Here is a 19202-nt window from a genome sequence, read left to right on the forward strand (position 1 = left end):
CCCCCCCCCCCCCCCTTTTTGGGGAGTCCCGCATCCACTCGGGGAATCCCTCGTCTGCTTCGGGAGGGTGTGGGGGGCTCTCCGGATGCCCATGGAGGGGGGGGGGGGGCGCCCACCGTCATGTTCCCCCCCCTCTCCCCATATCCTCCCCCCCCCATGTCCCCCCCCCTCCCCAAGCCCTGACTCTGTCTCTCTCTGTCCGTCCCGACGCCGCGGACGCGCCCCCAGGTCCCGCGCGGATGCCCCAGGTACCCCCCCCCCCGCCGCCGCCACCGCTGCCACCGCCACCCCCCCCACCCCCCCACTCGCATGCCACCCCCCTCCCCCCCCATACACACTGCCACCACCAACCCCGGGCACCCCCCCCAACCCCCCCCCCCAAAATCTCCCTCCCCCCACCACCACCGCCACCACCTTCCCTTACCCCAAAATCCGCCGTCCCCCCTCCCCAACCCCAAACCGCGTCCCCCCGAGCGTCCCCCCCGCGTCCCCGCAGGGCCCGGTTGATGCAGAGCTTCAAGGAGTCGCACTCGCACGAGTCGCTGCTGAGCCCCAGCAGCGCAGCCGAGGCGCTGGAGCTCAACCTGGACGAGGACTCCATCATCAAGGCGGTCCACAGCAGCATCCTGGGGCAGGAGTTCTGCTTCGAGGTAAGGCCGGCCCCCCCCCGGTGTCCCCGCGGTGGTGGCCCCCACGTCGTTGTCACCGTCCCTTCCCCTTCCCGCAGGTCACCACGGCCTCGGGGACCAAGTGCTTCGCGTGCCGCTCGGCTGCTGAGCGGGATAAGTGGATCGAGAACCTGCAGAGGGCCGTGAAGCCCAACAAGGTGGGGTGGTCGACCTCCTCTGTGGGGGTGGTCAACTGGTGGGGATGGGGGTGGTCAACTGGCAGGGATGGTCACCTGGTGGGGATGGGGGCGGTCAATTGGTGGGGATGGAGATGGTCAACTGGTGGGGCTGGTTGACGGCGGGGGCTGGAGATCGTCAACTGGTAGGGATGGGGGTGGTCAACTGGTGGGGATGGTCGACAAGGGGGGTTGCAGATGGTCAACTGGTGGGGATGGAGATGGTCAACTGGTGGAAATGGTGACCTGGTGGGGAAGGGGATGGTCAACTGGTTGGGATGGTCGACAAGGGGGGCTGCAGATAGTCAGTTGGTGGGGATGGAGATGGTCAACTGGTGGGGCTGGTTGACGGCGGGGGCTGGAGATCGTCAACTGGTAGGGATGGGGGTGGTCAACTGGTGGGGATGGTCGACAAGGGGGGTTGCAGATGGTCAACTGGTGGGGATGGAGATGGTCAACTGGTGGAAATGGTGACCTGGTGGGGAAGGGGATGGTCAACTGGTTGGGATGGTCGACAAGGGGGGCTGCAGATAGTCAGTTGGTGGGGATGGAGATGGTCAACTGGTGGGGATAGTCTACAACTGGGGCTGGGGATGGTCAATAAGGGGGGCTGGGGCTGGTCACCTGGTGGGGATGGTTAGCTGGTGGGGATGGGGATGATCAACTGTTGAGGATGGAGATGGTCACCTGGTGGGAATGGAGATAGTCAAGTGGTGGACGTGGTCAACAAGTGGGGCTGGAGATGGTCACCTGGTGGGGATGGCCAACTGGTGGGAATGGAGCTGGTCAGCTGGTGGGGATGGTCACGTGGCCTGGATGGATATGGTCACCTAGTGGGGGTGCAGACGGTCACCGGTGGAGCTGGCCATCAGGTAAAGATGAGGATGGTCACCTGGTGACCCCATGCCCCACACCCAGCCTTGCTCATCCCCAGCTGTCCCTCCCCCTTCCCTCCCCAGGACAACAGCCGGCGGGTGGACAACGTGCTGAAGCTATGGGTGATCGAGGCGCGGGACCTGCCCCCCAAGAAGCGCTACTACTGCGAGCTGTGCCTGGACGACATGCTCTACGCCCGCACCACCAGCAAGGCGCGCACCGACAACGTCTTCTGGGGCGAGCACTTTGAGTTCAACAACCTGCCGGCCGTCCGCACCATCCGCCTGCACCTCTACAAGGACACCGACAAGAAGCGCAAGAAGGACAAGAGCAACTACGTGGGGATGGTGAGCATCCCCATCGCCAGCGTCACCGGGCGGCACTTCGCCGAGCAGTGGTACCCGCTCAGCCAGCCCAGCGGCAGCAAGAGCAAGGCCGGCTGCCCGGCCCTGCGCGTCAAGAGCCGCTTCCAGACCATGAGCATCCTCCCGATGGAACTCTACAAGGAGTTCGCCGAGTACGTCACCAACAACTACCGGATGCTCTGTGCCGTCCTTGAGCCGGTGCTCAGCGTCAAGAGCAAGGAGGAGGTGGCCTGTGCACTGGTGCACATCCTGCAGAGCACCGGCAAGGCTAAGGTGGGGTGGAGGACGGAGGGAGGGGTGGAGAACGGATGGCGGAGGGATGGAGGAGTGATGATGGATGGATGGATGGATGGATGGATGGATGGATGGATGGATGGATGGATGGATGGAGGAGGGGGGGAGGGAGGGAGGGAGGGAGGGAGGGAGGGATGGATGGATGGATGGATGGATGGAAGAGGGATGGAGGGATGGAAGAATGGATGGAAAGATGGAGGAGGGATGGAGGGGAGGCATAGGGAGATGGATGGATGATGGATAGAGGACATGTGTGGAGGACTAATGGATGGATTGAGGATGGATGGATGATGGGATGGAGGCTGGCTGGCTGGGTGGAGGATGGATAGAAGAGAATGGTTAGATGATGGGGGATGGATGAAGGATGGATGGAAAGATGGCTGGACAGACAGGAGGGATGGAGGATGGATGGATAGAGAAGGGATGGAGGATGGATGGAGGACAGAGTCATGGAAAATAAATGGCAAAGGAGTGATGGAGGACGATGGCAGATGGAGGATGGATGGAGCATACACATGGAAGATGGAGGGAGGAGGGATGGCAAAGGACGGACAGATGAGGGAAAAATGATTATGGATGGAGGTTGGATGGAGAACAGCTGGAGGATGAATGGAGGACAGGCACGTGAAGGATGGATGAGTGGATGGAGGATGGATGGGTAGAAGAAAGATGGATAGAGGGATGAATACAGGTCAGATGAAGCAAGGATGGATGGGCTTATGGATGATGGATGGAGCACAGGTGGAGTACAGATGGATGAGAGATGGAGGACAGGACAGATGGATGGGCAGCGGATGGATGGATGGATGGATGGATGGATGGGTGGATGGCAGCTGAATAGAGGACAGAAGGATGGGGACAAAGGACAGAGAGATGGAGAACGGAGGGCTGGCTGGCTGGGCAGAAGATGGAGGTGGGACACAAACATGCAGGGAGGGTGGGCTGGGCGCGGGCGGGCGCTGGGCTGCCCTGACGGCCATGGGCAGGACTTCCTGTCGGACATGGCCATGACGGAGGTGGATCGCTTCATGGACCGGGAGCACCTGATCTTCCGGGAAAACACCCTCGCCACGAAAGCCATAGAGGAGTACCTGAAACTCATCGGCCAGAAATACCTCAAGGATGCCATTGGTGAGCCCCACCAGTGCTTGGGGTCCTTGTTGCAGGCAGGGCCCCGTTGGCATGGCGGTGGGACGGTGAGTTGTCCCCATACATGGCCATGACACTACTGGCATGACCAGGGGATGGTTGGATGGTCCTGTGTCATAGCCGTGTCCCCACTAGAGTGGCCTGGCCATGGGATGGTTGGGAGGTCCCTGGTCCCTGCTCATAGAAGAGTCCTCATTGGCATGGCCATGGGATGGTTTGGTGGTTCCTTCTCACGGCTGTCCCCCCACTGTCGTGGTCATGGAAAGGTTGGGTGGTCCCTTCTTTAGATCACGTCCCCATGGGCATGGTGGTCCTTTCTCACGGCCATATCCCCAGTGGGGTGGTCTGGCTGTGGGACAACCAAGTTGTCCCTTCTTGGGGCCATGTCCCCAGCGGGGTGGCCTGGCTGTCGGACAGCGGGGTGATCCCTGCTGTTGTCCCCGTTCCCCCGCAGGCGAGTTCATCCGGGCATTGTACGAATCAGAGGAGAACTGCGAGGTTGACCCTATGAAGTGCTCGGCCTCCACCTTGGCCGACCACCAGGCCAACCTCCGCATGTGCTGCGAGCTCGCCCTCTGCAAGGTGGTCAACTCGCACTGGTGAGTCCCCGGGGCTGCTCGGGGCTGGGGACATCCCCCGGTGTCCCCACCGCGGGATCCTGACCATGTCCCTCCCTGGCGCAGCGTGTTCCCACGGGAGCTGAAGGAGGTCTTCGCCTCATGGCGGCTGCGGTGCGCCGAGCGGGGCCGCGAGGACATCGCCGACCGGCTGATCAGTGCCTCGCTCTTCCTGCGGTTCCTTTGCCCCGCCGTGATGTCCCCCAGCCTCTTCGGCCTCATGCAGGAGTACCCTGACGAGCAGACTGCCCGTACCCTCACCCTCATCGCCAAGGTCATCCAGAACCTGGCCAACTTCACCAAGTGAGAACCCAGAGGGGAGCGGGGAGGGGTGGTGGTGGGCAACAGTGGACGGATGGGTGGAGAATGGAGGGAAGGTGGATCTGAAGGTCTGCGGGTAGATGGTGCTTGGATGGATTGGTAGGTAGACGAAGGGAAGATGGATGGGTGAGTTGGTGGGTGGGTGGATGGATGGATGGATGGAAGGATGGATGGATGATGGATGGGTGGGTGGGTGGATGGAAGGATGAGCTGGATGCACAGAAGATGGGTAAATGGATGGAATATGGATGGACCAGTTGATGGATAATGAGTGGAAGGTAGATGAGAGATTTGGCAGACGGATGGATGAGTTGGATGGAGGGAAGACAAATAGAGAGAAGATGGGTGAGCTGGATGGAGGGAAGCCAGACAGATGGAGATAAGATGGATGGGTGAGTAGATGGGTGATGGACAGAAGATGGATGAGTTGGTGGACAGAAAATGGACAAATAGAATGCAGATGGACGAGTTATTGGGTGAGCAGATGAGAAGATGGATGAGTATAGAAGATGAACAGGCAGAAGATGGATGAGTATAGAAGATGAACAGGCAGAAGATGGATGAGTTGATGGAGAAGATGAATAGATAGAAAGAAGATGGACGAGTTATGGATGAATGGATGAGAAGATGGATGAGTTGATGGATGATGCGTGGAAGATGAGTGAGGTGGTGGATGGAGGGGAGATGGACAGATGGGTATGATATGGACGGACGGACGGACGGATGGATGGATGGATGGACGGACGGACTTAGGTATGGATGAAAAGACTTATGGATAGGTTGGATGAAAGAAAGATGGATGGAAGACAGAGGGAAGAGTTTGCAGATGGATGGAGAAAAATGGAAGAGGAGCTGGATGAAGGTCAGACATGGCTTTATGACCAGACGACTGGAAGCCGGAGGGACAGAAGGGACAGAGAGCGGCACACAGGGCCAGCGGTGGGGCCAGCTGGTAGTGGGGAGAGTGGGGACCCCTCTGAGCGCCCGCCTGCAGGTTTGGCAGCAAGGAGGAGTACATGGCCTTCATGAATGAATTCCTGGAGCTGGAATGGACCAGCATGCAGCAGTTCCTCTACGAGATCTCCAACCTGGACACCCTCACCAACAGCACCAGCTTCGAGGGCTACATCGACTTGGGCCGTGAGCTCTCCACCCTGCACGCCCTCCTTTGGGAGGTCATGTCCCAGCTCAGCAAGGTACCCGGGACATCTGGGTGCTCTCCTGGGTGGTCATCGGGGACCTGGGTGCCTTGGTCTTCTCCTGGGTGGTCACCAGGGACCTGGGTGCCTTGGTCCTCTCCTGGGTGGTCATCGGTGACCTGGGTGTCTTGGTCCACCCTGTGGGATGTTCTGGGGTCTGGGACATCTGGCTACCACTGGGAGGACATTTTGGGGTCCCAACCACCCGTGCAACCCTCAGGGGCCATGCTGGGTTCCCGTGCCCCCCTCTAGGAAGTCGTTTTGGGGTCCTACCAGCCCACATTCCCCAGGGAGCTCTTTTGGGGTCTCATCCACTTGTGTGTCCCCCAAGGGGAGGTCACTGGGGGTCCCATCAACCCATGCCCTCCCAGGGAGGAGGTCGTTGGGGTTCTGGGGGGGTGGGATTTGTGGGGGAAAGGGGGAGTCATGGATGACTTCCTTCCCAGGAGGCCCTGCTGAAGCTGGGCCCGCTGCCCCGGCTGCTGACGGACATCAGCGTGGCCCTGCGCAACCCCCACCTGCAGCGGCAGCCGAGCCAGGGGGAGCGGCTGCCCCCCAAGGGGCTGGTGCTGCGGGGACCCTCGGCCGACCTCCAGCCCTACCTCGTCCGTGACCTCAACAGGTGGGGACCCCCGAGAGGTCCCTCCGTGTCCCCCCACTTCCCCATGGGTGCCACCACATCCTGCCCCACGTTCCCCCCCCAGCCACGGTATCCCAGCACGGTGCTGTGGTGTCCCCACCGGTTACCCCCTGTGTCACCCGGCGTGTCCCCTGCTCCCCGTGGGGGTCCCTGTCGTCACCCGTTGTCTGTCCCCACAGCTCTGTTGACCTCCAGTCCTACATGGTGCGGGGCCTTAACAGGTGGGTGATGGGGTGGGATGGGACGGAAATGGGGATGGAGATGGGATGGGATGGGATGGGATGGGATGGGATGGGATGGGATGGGATGGGATGGGATGGGATGGGATAGGATAGGGATGGGGATGGGGATGGGATGGGATGGGGATAGGGATGGGATGGGATGGGATGGGATGGGATGGGATAGAGATGGAGTTGAGGTTGGGGATAGAGATGGAGTTGAGGTTGGGGATGGAGATGGGATGAGAATGGGGACGGAAATGGGATTGGAGATGGGCTAGAAATGGATGGAGCTGGAGATGGTGATGGAGATGGGATTGGGGGTGGGAATGGGGATGGGATGGGGCTGGGGATGGAATAGGATGAGATGGAGCTGGAGAGGGGGATGGGATAGAAAGGGTTGGGGATGAGAACGGGGATGGAGATGGACATAGGGATGAGGTAGAAATGGGGATGGGATGGGGATGGAATAGGATGGGATGGGGATGAGAATGGGGCTGGAGATGGGGCTGGAGACAGGGATGAAGTAGAAATGTGGATAGGATGGAGATGGGACTGGGACAAGGATGGAGATGGGGTGAGGATGGGACGTGGATGGGTACCGCCTGAAGACCTCCGTCTGGGCTATCCCTGGGGTGTGTCCCCACCCCAAGAGGACCCAGCTCCATCCCTCCTCTCCCTCCCACCCTCCCTGGGGACCCCCCCGGTGGTTGTCCCCCCCCTTCCCCGCAACCCTTCCCTCTGCCCCCCTCCCCAGCTCCATGGAGGTGCCGCGCCTGCCCTCCCCGCCGCAAGAGAAGGGGCCGCCGGAGGTGTTGGTGCTGAGCCGCCCCCCCCCTCGCCCGCTCCTCGCCCGCTTACTGCACCAGCAGCTCGGACCTGACGGAGCCGGAGGGGGGGCGAGCTCTGGGGGTGGGCAAGAGCGTCTCCATGCTGGACCTCCAGGACGGCCGCGTGGACAGCGTCCCCAGCCTGCCCGCCGAGCTGCTGGCCGCTGCCGGTGGTCCAGCCCCAGGGGGCGGCGGGGGGCTTCGTCCCGGTCGCCTGTCCCAGGGCAGTGCCTCCAGCTTGGCTCCCCCCCGTTTAGGGGTGCCGGAACCGGGGGGGCCGCAGCTGCGGGTGCCCCTCTCTTTCCAGAACCCCCTCTTTCACCTGGCGGCCGATGGCCCCCTGCGTCCCGAGGCAGGCGGGGGGAGCGAGGGGCCCTTCGCCCCCCCCTTGCACGGGTACAGCAAGAGCGAGGAGCTGGCGGCGCCTCCCCCCAAGCACATCACCCACAGCCACAGCTATAGCGACGAGTTCGCCCGGCCAGGGGGGGACTTCAGCCGGCGGCAGCTCTCCCTGCAGGACAGCCTGGCCCCCCCCCAGATCACCATCGGGGCCCCCCCGCCACCCACCCCCCGGGGAGCCCGGGCAGGGAAGGGTGGGGGGCAGGGGCCGGCGGCCCTGGGGGTGCCCTCCAAACCACGGCCGGCCAGCGGGAACCTGCTGGCATCCCCTGAGCCCACCTATGGGCCCCCCCGGTCCCGGCAGCCCTCCCTGGCCAAGGAGGCATCGGTGGCTGGGATGAAGCCACCGGTCACCAAGCAGGTGGGGATGGGGGGAACACATGGGGGGTGTGGGGACATGGGGTGCTTAGGGGGTGTGGGGACATGGGGGATAGCTGGGACATGGGGGACAGCTGGGACATGGGGGATAGCTGGGACATGGGCTATGGGGGACGTAGGGGCATGGGGACATGATGGAGACATGGGAGGCATGGGGACATGGGGGATATAGGGGGTGTGGGAACATTGGGAACAGCTAGGACATGGGGTTATGGGGGACATAGAGGCATAGAGGAAATGATGGGGACGTGGGGGACATGGGGACATAGGGGACAGCCGGGACATGGAGGGCATAGGAACATGGAGGACATGGTGGGGGCATAGGGACATTGGGGGCATGAGGACATGGGGGACAGCTGGGATGTGGCAGACAGAGACATGGGGGGAGACAGGACACAGTGGGGACATGGGGGGCATGGGGAGGTGGGGACATGGAGGACATAATGGGGACATGGGATACAACTGGGATGGGGGGGTGATATAGGGACATGGAGGGATACTGGGACGTGGGGGGCACGATGGGGACATGCGATGAGAGACATGGGACTACTGGGACATGGGGACATGGGGTCTGGTGGGAACATGGGGATACGGGGACATGGGGGACATAGGATAGGGGCATGGAGATACGGGGGTGGTGGGGGACACAGTGGGGATGAGAGACATGGGGTGGACATGGGGACATGGTGGGGATGGGGACACAGGGTGGGGGGGTCCCATCCCGTTTGTGTTCCCCCCAGGCCTCACAGACGCCGTCGACGCTGAACCCGGTGATGCCGGCGGCCGAGCGCACGGTGGCCTGGGTGTCCAACATGCCGCACCTCTCGGCCGACATCGAGAGCTCCCACATCGAGCGCGAGGAGTACAAGCTCAAGGAGTACTCCAAGTCCATGGACGAGAGCCGGCTGGACCGGGTAGGGCCACCCGCGGGACCCAGCACCAGGTTCTGGGGGGTGACAAGGGGGCGAGGACCCTGGGGGGGCGGGTTTTAGGGTGAGGCGGGTCCCAGGGATCCAAGAGTTTGGGGTTTAGGGCGACCCAGGTTGTAGGAGGTGACCGTGATGGAGCCAGGTTCTGGGCGTGCGGCTGTCTGGGTTTTTAGGGTGACATGGGGACATAGAGGTTGAGCATTTAGGGTGGCAGGGGTCCTGAGGACCCAAGGTGTCCCCATGAGGTTGACCCAGGTGTCCCCATGGGGTTGACCAGGCATCCATGTGTCACAGTGAGGTTGACCCTGTGTACCCATGTACCCATGGGGTTGACCAGGCATCCATGCATCACCATGGGGTTGACCCAAGGTGTCCATATAGCCCCATGGGGTTGACCCAGGTGTCAATATGTCCCCATTGGGTTGACCAAAGCATCACCATGGGGTTGACCCAAGCATCTCCATGCGGTTGACCCAAGTGTCCCCATGAGGTCGACCGAGGTGTCCCCATGGGGTTCACCCAAGTGTCCCCATGGGGTGACCTAAGAATCCTCAGGGTGTTGACCCAAGAGTCCCCATGGGGTTGACCCAGGTGTCCCCACTGGGTTGACCCAGATGTCCCCACGGAGTTGACCCAACCATTTCCACGGGTTTGACCCAGGCGCCCGGGTATTGCTTCTGGGGGGGTCCTGGGTGTGGTGGCGGCGGTGGGGGGGTGGACCCAGGCGCCCTGCAGTGTGTGCTGTGGCAGGTGAAGGAGTACGAGGAGGAGATCCACTCGCTGAAGGAGCGGCTGCACATGTCCAACCGCAAGCTGGAGGAGTACGAGCGGCGCCTGGTGTCGCAGGAGGAGCAGACGAGCCGCATCCTGCTGCAGTACCAGCACCGCCTGGAGCAGAGCGAGAAGCGCCTGCGGCAGCAGCAGGCCGAGAAGGACTCGCAGATCAAGAGCATCATCGGCAGGTGAGGGAGGGACCCGGCCGGGGGGGGGCGGGGGGATTTCGGGGGGGTGTTGGGGTGTGGGGATGGAGAGGGATAGGAGGGCTTGAGGATATGGGAGGGGGGACATAGGTGGTATGGGGGATAGATGGGTATAGGGGGACGTTGGGGGTATAGGGGGATATGGGAGGTGTAGAAGGACATGGAACATATGGGGACACAGGGGGACATGGAAGGGTTAGAGGGACATAGAACATAGGGGGACACGGGGGAAGTAGAGGGACATGGAACGTATGGGGACATAAGGAGCACAGATGGACATGGAACATATGGGGACGTAGTGGGACATGGGGGACATAGATGGACGTGGAACATATGGGGACACAGGGTGGCATAGAGGGACATGGGGACATAGAGGAACATGGGAGCACAGAGGGACATAGAACATATGGGGACATAGGGGGACATGGGGGATGTAGAGGAACATGGAACACATGGGGACACAGGGGGGCACAGAGGGACATGGAACGTGGGGACATGAGGAGCATGGATGGACATGGAGCATATGGGGATGTAGTGGGACACGGGGGACACAGAGGGACATGGGGGCACAGAGGGACATGGAACATATGAGGACACGGGGACATGGGGATCATAGAGGGACGTGGGAAGCATAGATGGACATGGAGCATATGGGGATGTAGTGGGACACGGGGGACACAGAGGGACATGGGGGCACAGAGGGACATGGGGGCACAGAGGGACATGGAACATATGAGGACACAGGGGGACATGGGGAACATAGAGGGACGTGGGAAGCATAGATGGACATGGAGCATATGGGGACATAGAGGGACACTGGGGACATAGAGGGACATGGAACATATGAGGACATAGGGGGACCTAGGGGACACAGAGGGACGTGGAACATATGGGGACGTAGTGGGACATGGGGGATGTAGAGGGACATGGAACATATGTGGACATCGAGGGACATGAGGGACATGGAGGCAATGGGGACATGGAGGAACACTGGGAGCACAGAGGGACATGGAGGACGTGGGGACACAGAGGGACATGGGGGACAGAGGAACACAGAACATACGGGGACATGAGGGACATGGCAAGCACAGAGGGACGTGGAGCATAGGGGGACGTGGAGGCTGTGGGGACATAGAGGGACACTGGGAATAGGGAAGGACATGAAGGACACGGAGGGACATAGGGGACATAGAGGGACACGGGGGACGTAGATGGGGAACGTAGATGGATGTGGGGACAAAGAACAACACAAGGGACAAAGAGGGACACAGACATGGGGACACAGGGGGACACAGAGGGACATGGAGCGTATGGGGACATAGGGGGACACGGGGACAGCAGGATATGGGTGACATAGAGGGACATGGGGACACAGGGGACATGGGGGTACATGGAGGAACAGGGACCTCTGTGGGGACACAACAGGACAAGGAGGGGGCTGGGGACATGAGGTATGGAGGGCCACCAAGACAAGGGGTGACAGGACGGGGACAGGGTTGGGGGGGACATGGGCCGTGCATGGGGACAGAAGGGGGGGGACATGAGGAGGTCCCAGTGCTTGGTGGCTTGTGGTCCCCTGGTGTCCCCTCCCCATGGGCTGGGTCCCTGTCCCCACCACCCCTATCCCCTCCTAGGGTCCACCCCACTGGCCCTGTCCCCGTGTCCCCAGGGTGTCCCCAGGGTGGGGTGGCAGCATAGCCCCAGGGCGTCCCTCTGTGTCCTGGGACTGTCCCCACCTTGTCCCCCCACCATATCCCCAAGGCTTCCCCAGGGTGTCCCTAGGATGTCCCCGCATGTTCCTGGGATGGGTGGCAACGTGACCCTGCCGCAGGGGTGTCCCTGGGGGGTGGCAGCGTGCCACTGGGGTGTCCCCACATCCCTAGGGTCTATCCCCAGGGATGTCACCCTCCCCTGGGGGGGAGGGGGATGACATGTCACTGGGGTGTCCCCACGTCCCTAGGGTTTGTCCCCGGGGGGGTGTCCCCATCCCTTGGGGTATCCCCATCTGTGCCTGTTTGTGGTGTCCCCATCCCTGGGTGAGTTTTGGGGTGGTGGGGTGGCAGCACCGTGTTCCCCCCCCCCCGCCCCATGCAATGTCCCCGAGGGCACCCCCCACCCAAAGGCCAGCGGGGTGGGGGTGGGTGGGGGGCGCGCGTCCCCCCGCTTTTGGGGGGGGGTGGCAGCGTGACCCCGGTGAAGCCTGGCCCCGCAGGCTGATGCTGGTGGAGCAGGAGCTGCGCAGGGATCACTTGGGCGCCCACGACCCCCCCGAGGGCCGGCGGCGGCTGCTCGACGCTCAGGTGGAAATTACAATGTCATTGCTCTGCTCCGTGTGCCCACGGCCATCCCACCGCCGCGCTGGGGGGGGGGCAGCCCCCTGGGGTGGGGGGGGTGGGGGGGCACCCATGTGGGAAGGGGCTTCGGGGAGAGGGAGGAGGGTTGGGGGTTTGGCGGGGGGATGTGGGTGTTTGGGGGGGGGGTTATTGGGGGCTGGGGGCGTTTGTGGGGGTGTATATATATATGGGGGGGTTATTGGGGGCTGGGGGCATTATGGGGGGGATAGGTGTGGGGGGGTTATTGGGGGCTGGGGGTATTTATGGAGAGAGATATATATATATATGGGGGGGTTATGGGGGCCTGGGGGCATTTATGGGGGATATATATATATATATATGGGGGGGTTATTGGGGGCTGGGGGCATTTATGGGGGATATATATATATATATGGGGGGGTTATGGGGGCCTGGGGGCATTTATGGGGGATATATATATATATATCGGGCGGTTATTGGGGGTTGGGGGCATTTATGGGGGATATATATATATATGGGGGGGGTATTGGGGGCTGGGGGCATTTATGGGTTATATATATATATATATATATATATATATATATACCAGGGGGTTATTGGGGGTTGGGGGCATTTATAGGGGATATATATATATATATATATGGGGGGGTTATTGGGGGCTGGGGGCATTTATGGGGGATATATATATATGGGGGGGTTATTGGGGGTTGGGGGCATTTATGGGGGATATATATATATATATGGGGGGGTTATGGGGGCCTGGGGGCATTTATGGGTTATATAAATATATATGTATATCAGGGGGTTATTGGGGGTTGGGGGCATTTATGGGGGATATATATATATATATGGGGAGGGTGTTTATTTGGGGGCTGGGGGTATTTATAGGGGGGTGTTTATATGGGGGGGATTTATTGGGGGCTATGGGCATTTATGGGGGGGTATATATATACGGGGGTGTTTGTTGGGGGGCTGTGGGCATCTGTGGGGGGCTGGGAGGGATCTATGGGGTTATGGGGGGGATGGGGGCATCTATGGGGGGGGTATGGGCATCTGGGGTGGGGGGCTGTGTGTATGTATGGGCATTTATGGGGCCTGGGGGTATCTATGGGGGGGGTATGGGCATTTATGGGGGGGTTGGGCCTCCCTGGGGGAATTTGGGGGCATCTTGGGGGGGGTCTGTGGGCACCCCTGGGGGGTTGTTAGCCCCCATGGTGGGTATTGGCAGCCCGGGGGGGTTTGGAAGCCCTGGGGGGGTATTTGGGGGTTCTGGGTACTTCTGGGGGGGGTTATGGGCACCCCGGGGGGGGGGGTATGGGGAGGGGCTACGGTCACCCATGGGGGCTGCAGGGGGACAGGGCCGTCCTATGGGGACCCCTGGGGTGGACACGGTCACCCCTGGGGGGACATAGGGACCACGGGGGGGGGGGCACACGGCCACCCCTGGGGGGGACAGGGCCACCCCCAAGGGGACACTGTCACCCCTGGGGGGGGTGGTGAGAGGGGTGGGGGGGGACAGGGCCACCTCCAGGGTGGGACACAGGGACCCCTCTGGGGGACAGAGCCACTGCTGGGGGTACGCTGTCACCCCCAAAGTGACAAGGTGACCCCCCCCCCCCCCCCCGGGGCGCAGGGCCACCCCCCAGGGGGACAAGGTCACCCCTGGGGGGGGGGGACACGGGGACAGAGCCATCCCCGGGGGGCACAGAGCCACCCCGGGGGGGGGGGGACAGGGCCACCCCAGGGGGGGACACCAGAGGGACACGAAGCGGGGGGGGGGGGGGGGGGACAGAGCCACAGTGTCCCCTCCCCATTCCCCCGAGCCGACCTAGGGACAGGGCCACCAACGTGTCCCCAAGGCCACCAACGTGTCCCCAAGGCCACCTTCCCCCCCCCCCCCCCCCCTTCCTCCCCCCCCCAGGTGATGGAGCCGGTGCCGGGCCCCCTCCTTGGGTTGGGGCCCCTTCCCCCAACATAGGGCCACCTCCAAGGCCACCACCGGGACACGGCGTGTCCCCAAGCCCCCGGTGCCACCCCCCCGCCCCCCCGCCCCCAAATTCCCACGGGGATGAGTGTGTCCCCGTCCCCCCCCCACCCCCGGTGGCCCTGACCCCCCCGTGTCTCTCTTCGTCCTAGCTGTCCGTCAGGTAGCGCGGGCCAGCCCTGCCTTTGTCACGGGACCCTCGGCCTCCGGTGACACGCCAGGTGGGTCCTTGTCCCCATCCCCGTCCCCCCCCCCGTCCCCCCCCCACCCATAGGTAGCGCCCCGCTGCCCCAGGGGACCCTTGGGTGTCCCCGTTGTCATCCCCCCACCCCGTGTCCCCCAGGGACGCTGGGGGAATCGTAGGGACGGAGCTGAGCTGTCCCCGTGTCCCTTGGGGACATGGGGTTGGGGGTGTCCCCGCGCCCCTCTGGTGTCCCCCTGGACACTGGGAACCCGTAGGGACGTGGATCTGGGGTGTCCCCAGTGTCACCCTCGTGTCCTCGTGTCCTCCAGGGACACTGGGGAACCCTTGGGGACACAGATCCAGCATGTCCCCATGTCCCTCTTGTGTCCCCTTGTCCCCCAGGGGACACTGGGGACCCTTGGGGACATGATTCAGAGGTGTCCCCATGTCCCCCAGGGACATTGGGAACCCCTGGGGACATGATGCAGGGGTGTCCCCGTGTCCCTCTTGTGTCCCCATGTCCTCCAGGGGCACTGGGAACCCCTTGGGGACACAGATCCAGGATGTCCCCACATCCTCCTCGTGTCCCCATGTCCCCCAGGGACACTGGGGAACCCCTGGGGACATGGATCCAGGGTGTCCCCATGTCCCTTCTGTGTCCCCATGTTGCCCAGGGACACTGGGGAACCCCTGGGGACATGGATCCACGATGTCCCCATGTCCTTCCTGTGTCCCCATGTCCCCCAAAGGACACTGGGTGGACCCTTGGGGACATGGGTCCAGCTGTCCCCATGTCCCTCGTGCGTCTCCATGTCCCCAAGGGCCACTAAGGGACATGAGGCTGGTGTGTCCCCATGTCCTTCCCATGTCCCCATGTCCCTCCCTGTGGACACTGGGAACCCACGGGGACATGGAGCCAGGTGTCCCCACGTCCCTCTTACGTCCCCGTGTCCCCCTTATGTCTCCATGTCCCCTGGGGACACTGGGGAGCCCTTGGGGACATGCTGCTGGGGTGTCCCCATGTCCCCCAGGGACACTGGGAACCCCTGGGGACATGGACCCGGGGTGTCCCCATGTCCCCGCTGTGTCACCGCAGGACCGTGTCCCCTCCCTGGCCTCCCTCGTCCCGATCCGTCCCAGAGGACGCAGAGCCGGGATGTCCCCGCATCCCCATGTCCCTTGTCCCCTCCGTGACATTGATCCAGGGTGTCCCTGTCCCTCCCGTGTCATGGCTAGGACATGCCACCGGGGTGTCCTTGTCCCCTCCTGGAGTCCGTTGTCCCCCAGAGGACACAGATCCGGGGTGTCCCCATGTCCCTCGCATGTCCCCATGTCCCCCAAGGGACCCTTGGGGACATGAAGCTGGGGTGTCTCTGTCCCCCTGTGTCCCTGTGTCCCCACCGGGGACAAGGATCCAGGGTGTCCCTGTCCCTCTTATGTCCCCGTGTCTCACTGGGGACATGAAGCTGGGGTGTCCCCATGTCCCCCCTGTGTCCCCATGTCCCCCAAGGAACACTGGGGACCCTTGGGGACATGGTGCGGGGGTGTCCCCATGTCCCCCCTGTGTCCCCATGTCCCCCAAGGGACACTGGGGACCCTTGGGGACATGAAGCTGGGGTGTCCCCATGTCCCTCCTGTGTCCCCATGTCCCCCAAGGGACACTGGGGACCCTTGGGGACACGGCTTTGGGCTGTCCCTGTCCCTCTCATGTCCCCCCTGGGGCCCCTTGGGGGCAGGGGAGGGGACACCACCGGTGTCCCCATGTCCCCTCTGGGGGTGGCGGGGTTATTTTGGGGTCGGGGGGGGGGGGCACCCACCCGCCCCCCCAGCGCTGGCGCCCGCCGTCACCCACCTCGTCTCCATCCTCGTGTCTCGTGTCCCCATCTCACCTCACCCTTTTATTTTGGGGGGGGGGTGTGGGGGGGTGACACTCGCGTCCCTGTGCCATGTCCTGTCTTTGGAGGGGATGGGGGGGGGGGGGGGAACACAAATTTTGGGGGGGGAGGGGGGGGGTGACCCCGCCACGCACCGGAGGGTCCCGCGGAGCAGCCGCAGGTGAGTGCCACGGGGACGGGGTTGGGGGGGGGGGGCACCCCGATTTTTGGGGTGGTGGCGGGGGGGGGACCCGACACATGGGGGGAGGGGGGGTGGCGGCTCAGGGCGGGGGGGGGGTGTGGGGACATTTCGGGGACCCTTTTCGGTGGCGATGGGGGGGGCGGGGGGGTGAATAAGCCCCCCTCGGTGCCTTGCAGGAGAGGCAGCTTTCCGCCGTGGGTGCAGCAGACCCGGGTGTGAGCTGGGGGGCCGGGGGGGTCCCCGCGCGGCCCCCGCCTCCGCCCCCGCCACCCCCGATCACGGCCAACGGCGAGCTGCGCGCCCCCGCTGCTGAGCACTAGCCCCCGCCCCGGGGGCCGCCGGACCCCCGCCCGCATCCCCCCCCCCCTTTTCCTCTGAAGCCCCCTCCCCCAAATTTCCCCCACCACCCCCCCCCAACCTCAGCAGATGGCGGTGGCCCCCCGGCGGCCCCCGGGGAAACGGGGTTCCCCCCCCCCCCCCATCCCCATCCCCACTCATCCCCCCCTTTTCCCCACCTCCGGCCCCCCTCGTGCACTGGGAGGCCCTCGTGCAACGGCCTCGTGCAAGGGGGCCGGGGGGGGGGGGGCCCTCGTGCAACAGCTCCTTGTGCAACGGCGGCTCCTCGTGTAACGGCGGCTCCTCGTGCAAGGGGGGCTCCTCGTGCAAGGGGGGCAGCTCCTTGTGCAATGCCAGCTCCTCGTGCACCAGAACTGGGAGGCCTCGTGCAACACCAGGTCCTCGTGCAACGGTGGCGGCTCCCCGTGCACCGGGGCTGGGAGGCCTCGTGCAACATCAGGTCCTCGTGCACCAGGATTAGGGCTGCCCTCGTGCAACGCCAGCTCCTCGTGCAACACTGCTTCCTCATGCAATGCCAGCTCCTTGTGCACCAGGACTGGGGAGGCCTCGTGCAACACCAGCGCCTCGTGCAACGCCAGCTCCCTGTGCACCAGGACTGGGGAGGCCTCGTGCAACACCAGGTCCTCGTGCACCGGGACTGGGGAGGCCTCGTGCAACAGTGGCAGCTCCTCTTGCAACACCAGGTCCTCGTGCACCAGGACCGGAGCAGCCCTCGTGCAACGCCATCTCCTCGTGCAACATCCGCTCCTCGTGCAATGCCATCTCCTCGTGCAACGCCAGCTCCTCGTGCACCGGGACTGGAGCACCCCTCATGCACCGGCTCTTCGTGCGCCACCTCCCCACGTGCCCCGACCGGAGCTCCCCGTGCATCGCCCCCCCCCCTCACGCCGTGCACAAGGCCTCCCCCCCCACCATGCACCAGGACCGCCCCCCCCCTCCCCGTGCATCAGCTCCTCGTGCATCGACTTTCCTCGTGCATCCCCCCCCGTGCACCGGAACCGGAGCTCCCCGTGCACCGGTTCCCCCCCCTCGTGCACCCCCCCCCCCACATGTGCACCAGGCCGGGGTCTCCCCCCCATTCCCCCCCCGCCTTTTATTTTTCTCCCCCCTCGTGCACCAGGAGCCGCCCCCCTCCCCCCCTTGCACGCCCAGCTCCGTCGTGCAACGGCCGCACCGGGCACCGGCACCGGGGGGGGGTGGGGGGAGGGGGGGGTCACACAAGGGGGGGTCCCCACGCAGCACCAGCCTCCCGGGACCCCCCGCCCGCCCTGCACGGGCCCGGGGAGTCCCTCGGGCATCACCGGGCACCCCCCTCCCGGTGCACCGGGCCCCCTCCCACCATGTACCGGGACCCCCCGCAATGCACCGGGCTCCCCCCCCCGCCCCCCGGTGCACCGGGACTCCCACAACTCACCGGAGCCCCCCCACAACGTACCGGGGACACCCCCCGCCCCCCCCCCCCCGGTGTACCGGGCCCCCTCCCACCACCCACCGGGCTCCCCCTCCCGGTGCACCGGGACTCCCCCAACGCACCGGGGTCTCGCCCAGGCACACCGGAGCCCCCCCACAATGTACCGGGACCCCCCCCCAACCTCCCGGTCCACCGGTGCCCCTCCCACATCGCACCGGGCGCCCCCTCCCCCGCCCACCGTGCACCGGGCCCCCCCCCACCATGCACCGGGACCCCCCCCGGTACACCGGGCCCCCCAACCACGCACCGGGACCCCCCCCCCGGTGCACCGGGCTCCCTCCCACAATGCACCGGGCTCCTCCCCGGTCCACCGGGCCCCCCCCCCCAGCCCCCAGCCCCCCGGTGCCCCGCCCGGTCCGGGCCCGCCGCAGCCCCCGACAATCCGCCGCCCGCGGGCGGTCTCAGGGCGGGGTCTGGGCTGGCTCCAACCCCCGCCGCGGCCGGGGCCGCCGGTGCCCGCGGAGCCTTTAATAAACTCGGATCGGTCTTGTAAGCGCCGCCTGCGGGGCGGGGCCTGCGCCGGGAGGGGCGTGGTCTGTGTGGGGAGGGCGTGGCCTGCGTATAGGGGGCGTGGTTTAAGTATAGGGGGCGTGGTCAGCGCAGGGAGGGCGTGGTCTGCGTATAGGGGGCGTGGTCTGTGTGGGGAGGGCGTGGTCTGCGTATAGGGGGCGTGGTCTGTGTGGGGAGGGCGTGGTCTGAGGATAGGGGGCGTGGTTTAAGTATAGGGGGCGTGGTCTACGCGGGGAGGGCGTGGTCTGACTATAGGGGGCGTGGTCTGC

The 19202-nt window shown here is 64.1% G+C and overlaps 1 protein-coding gene across 1 annotated transcript in view; it reads left to right on the forward strand.

The window, feature by feature from the left end:
• Positions 1–18514, forward strand: part of SYNGAP1 (synaptic Ras GTPase activating protein 1) — a gene marked incomplete at its 5' end in the record, with an annotated part of 30473 nt that extends 11959 nt beyond the window's left edge. Inside the window, 15 exon segments of the mRNA XM_080608288.1 lie at positions 497–650; positions 728–826; positions 1804–2358; positions 3366–3510; positions 3983–4127; positions 4212–4448; positions 5461–5662; positions 6112–6287; positions 6485–6526; positions 7281–7353; positions 7355–8113; positions 8871–9044; positions 9810–10021; positions 12252–12339; positions 16772–18514. Coding sequence (XP_080464414.1) covers positions 497–650; positions 728–826; positions 1804–2358; positions 3366–3510; positions 3983–4127; positions 4212–4448; positions 5461–5662; positions 6112–6287; positions 6485–6526; positions 7281–7353; positions 7355–8113; positions 8871–9044; positions 9810–10021; positions 12252–12339; positions 16772–16915 — 3205 coding nt within the window. The 3' untranslated portion in view covers positions 16916–18514.
• Positions 18515–19202: the final 688 nt, after the last annotated feature.

This window comes from Anser brachyrhynchus (assembly GCF_964034855.1).
Source record: "Anser brachyrhynchus genome assembly, contig: SUPER_30_unloc_1, whole genome shotgun sequence".
Classification (NCBI taxonomy): Eukaryota; Metazoa; Chordata; class Aves; order Anseriformes; family Anatidae; genus Anser; species Anser brachyrhynchus.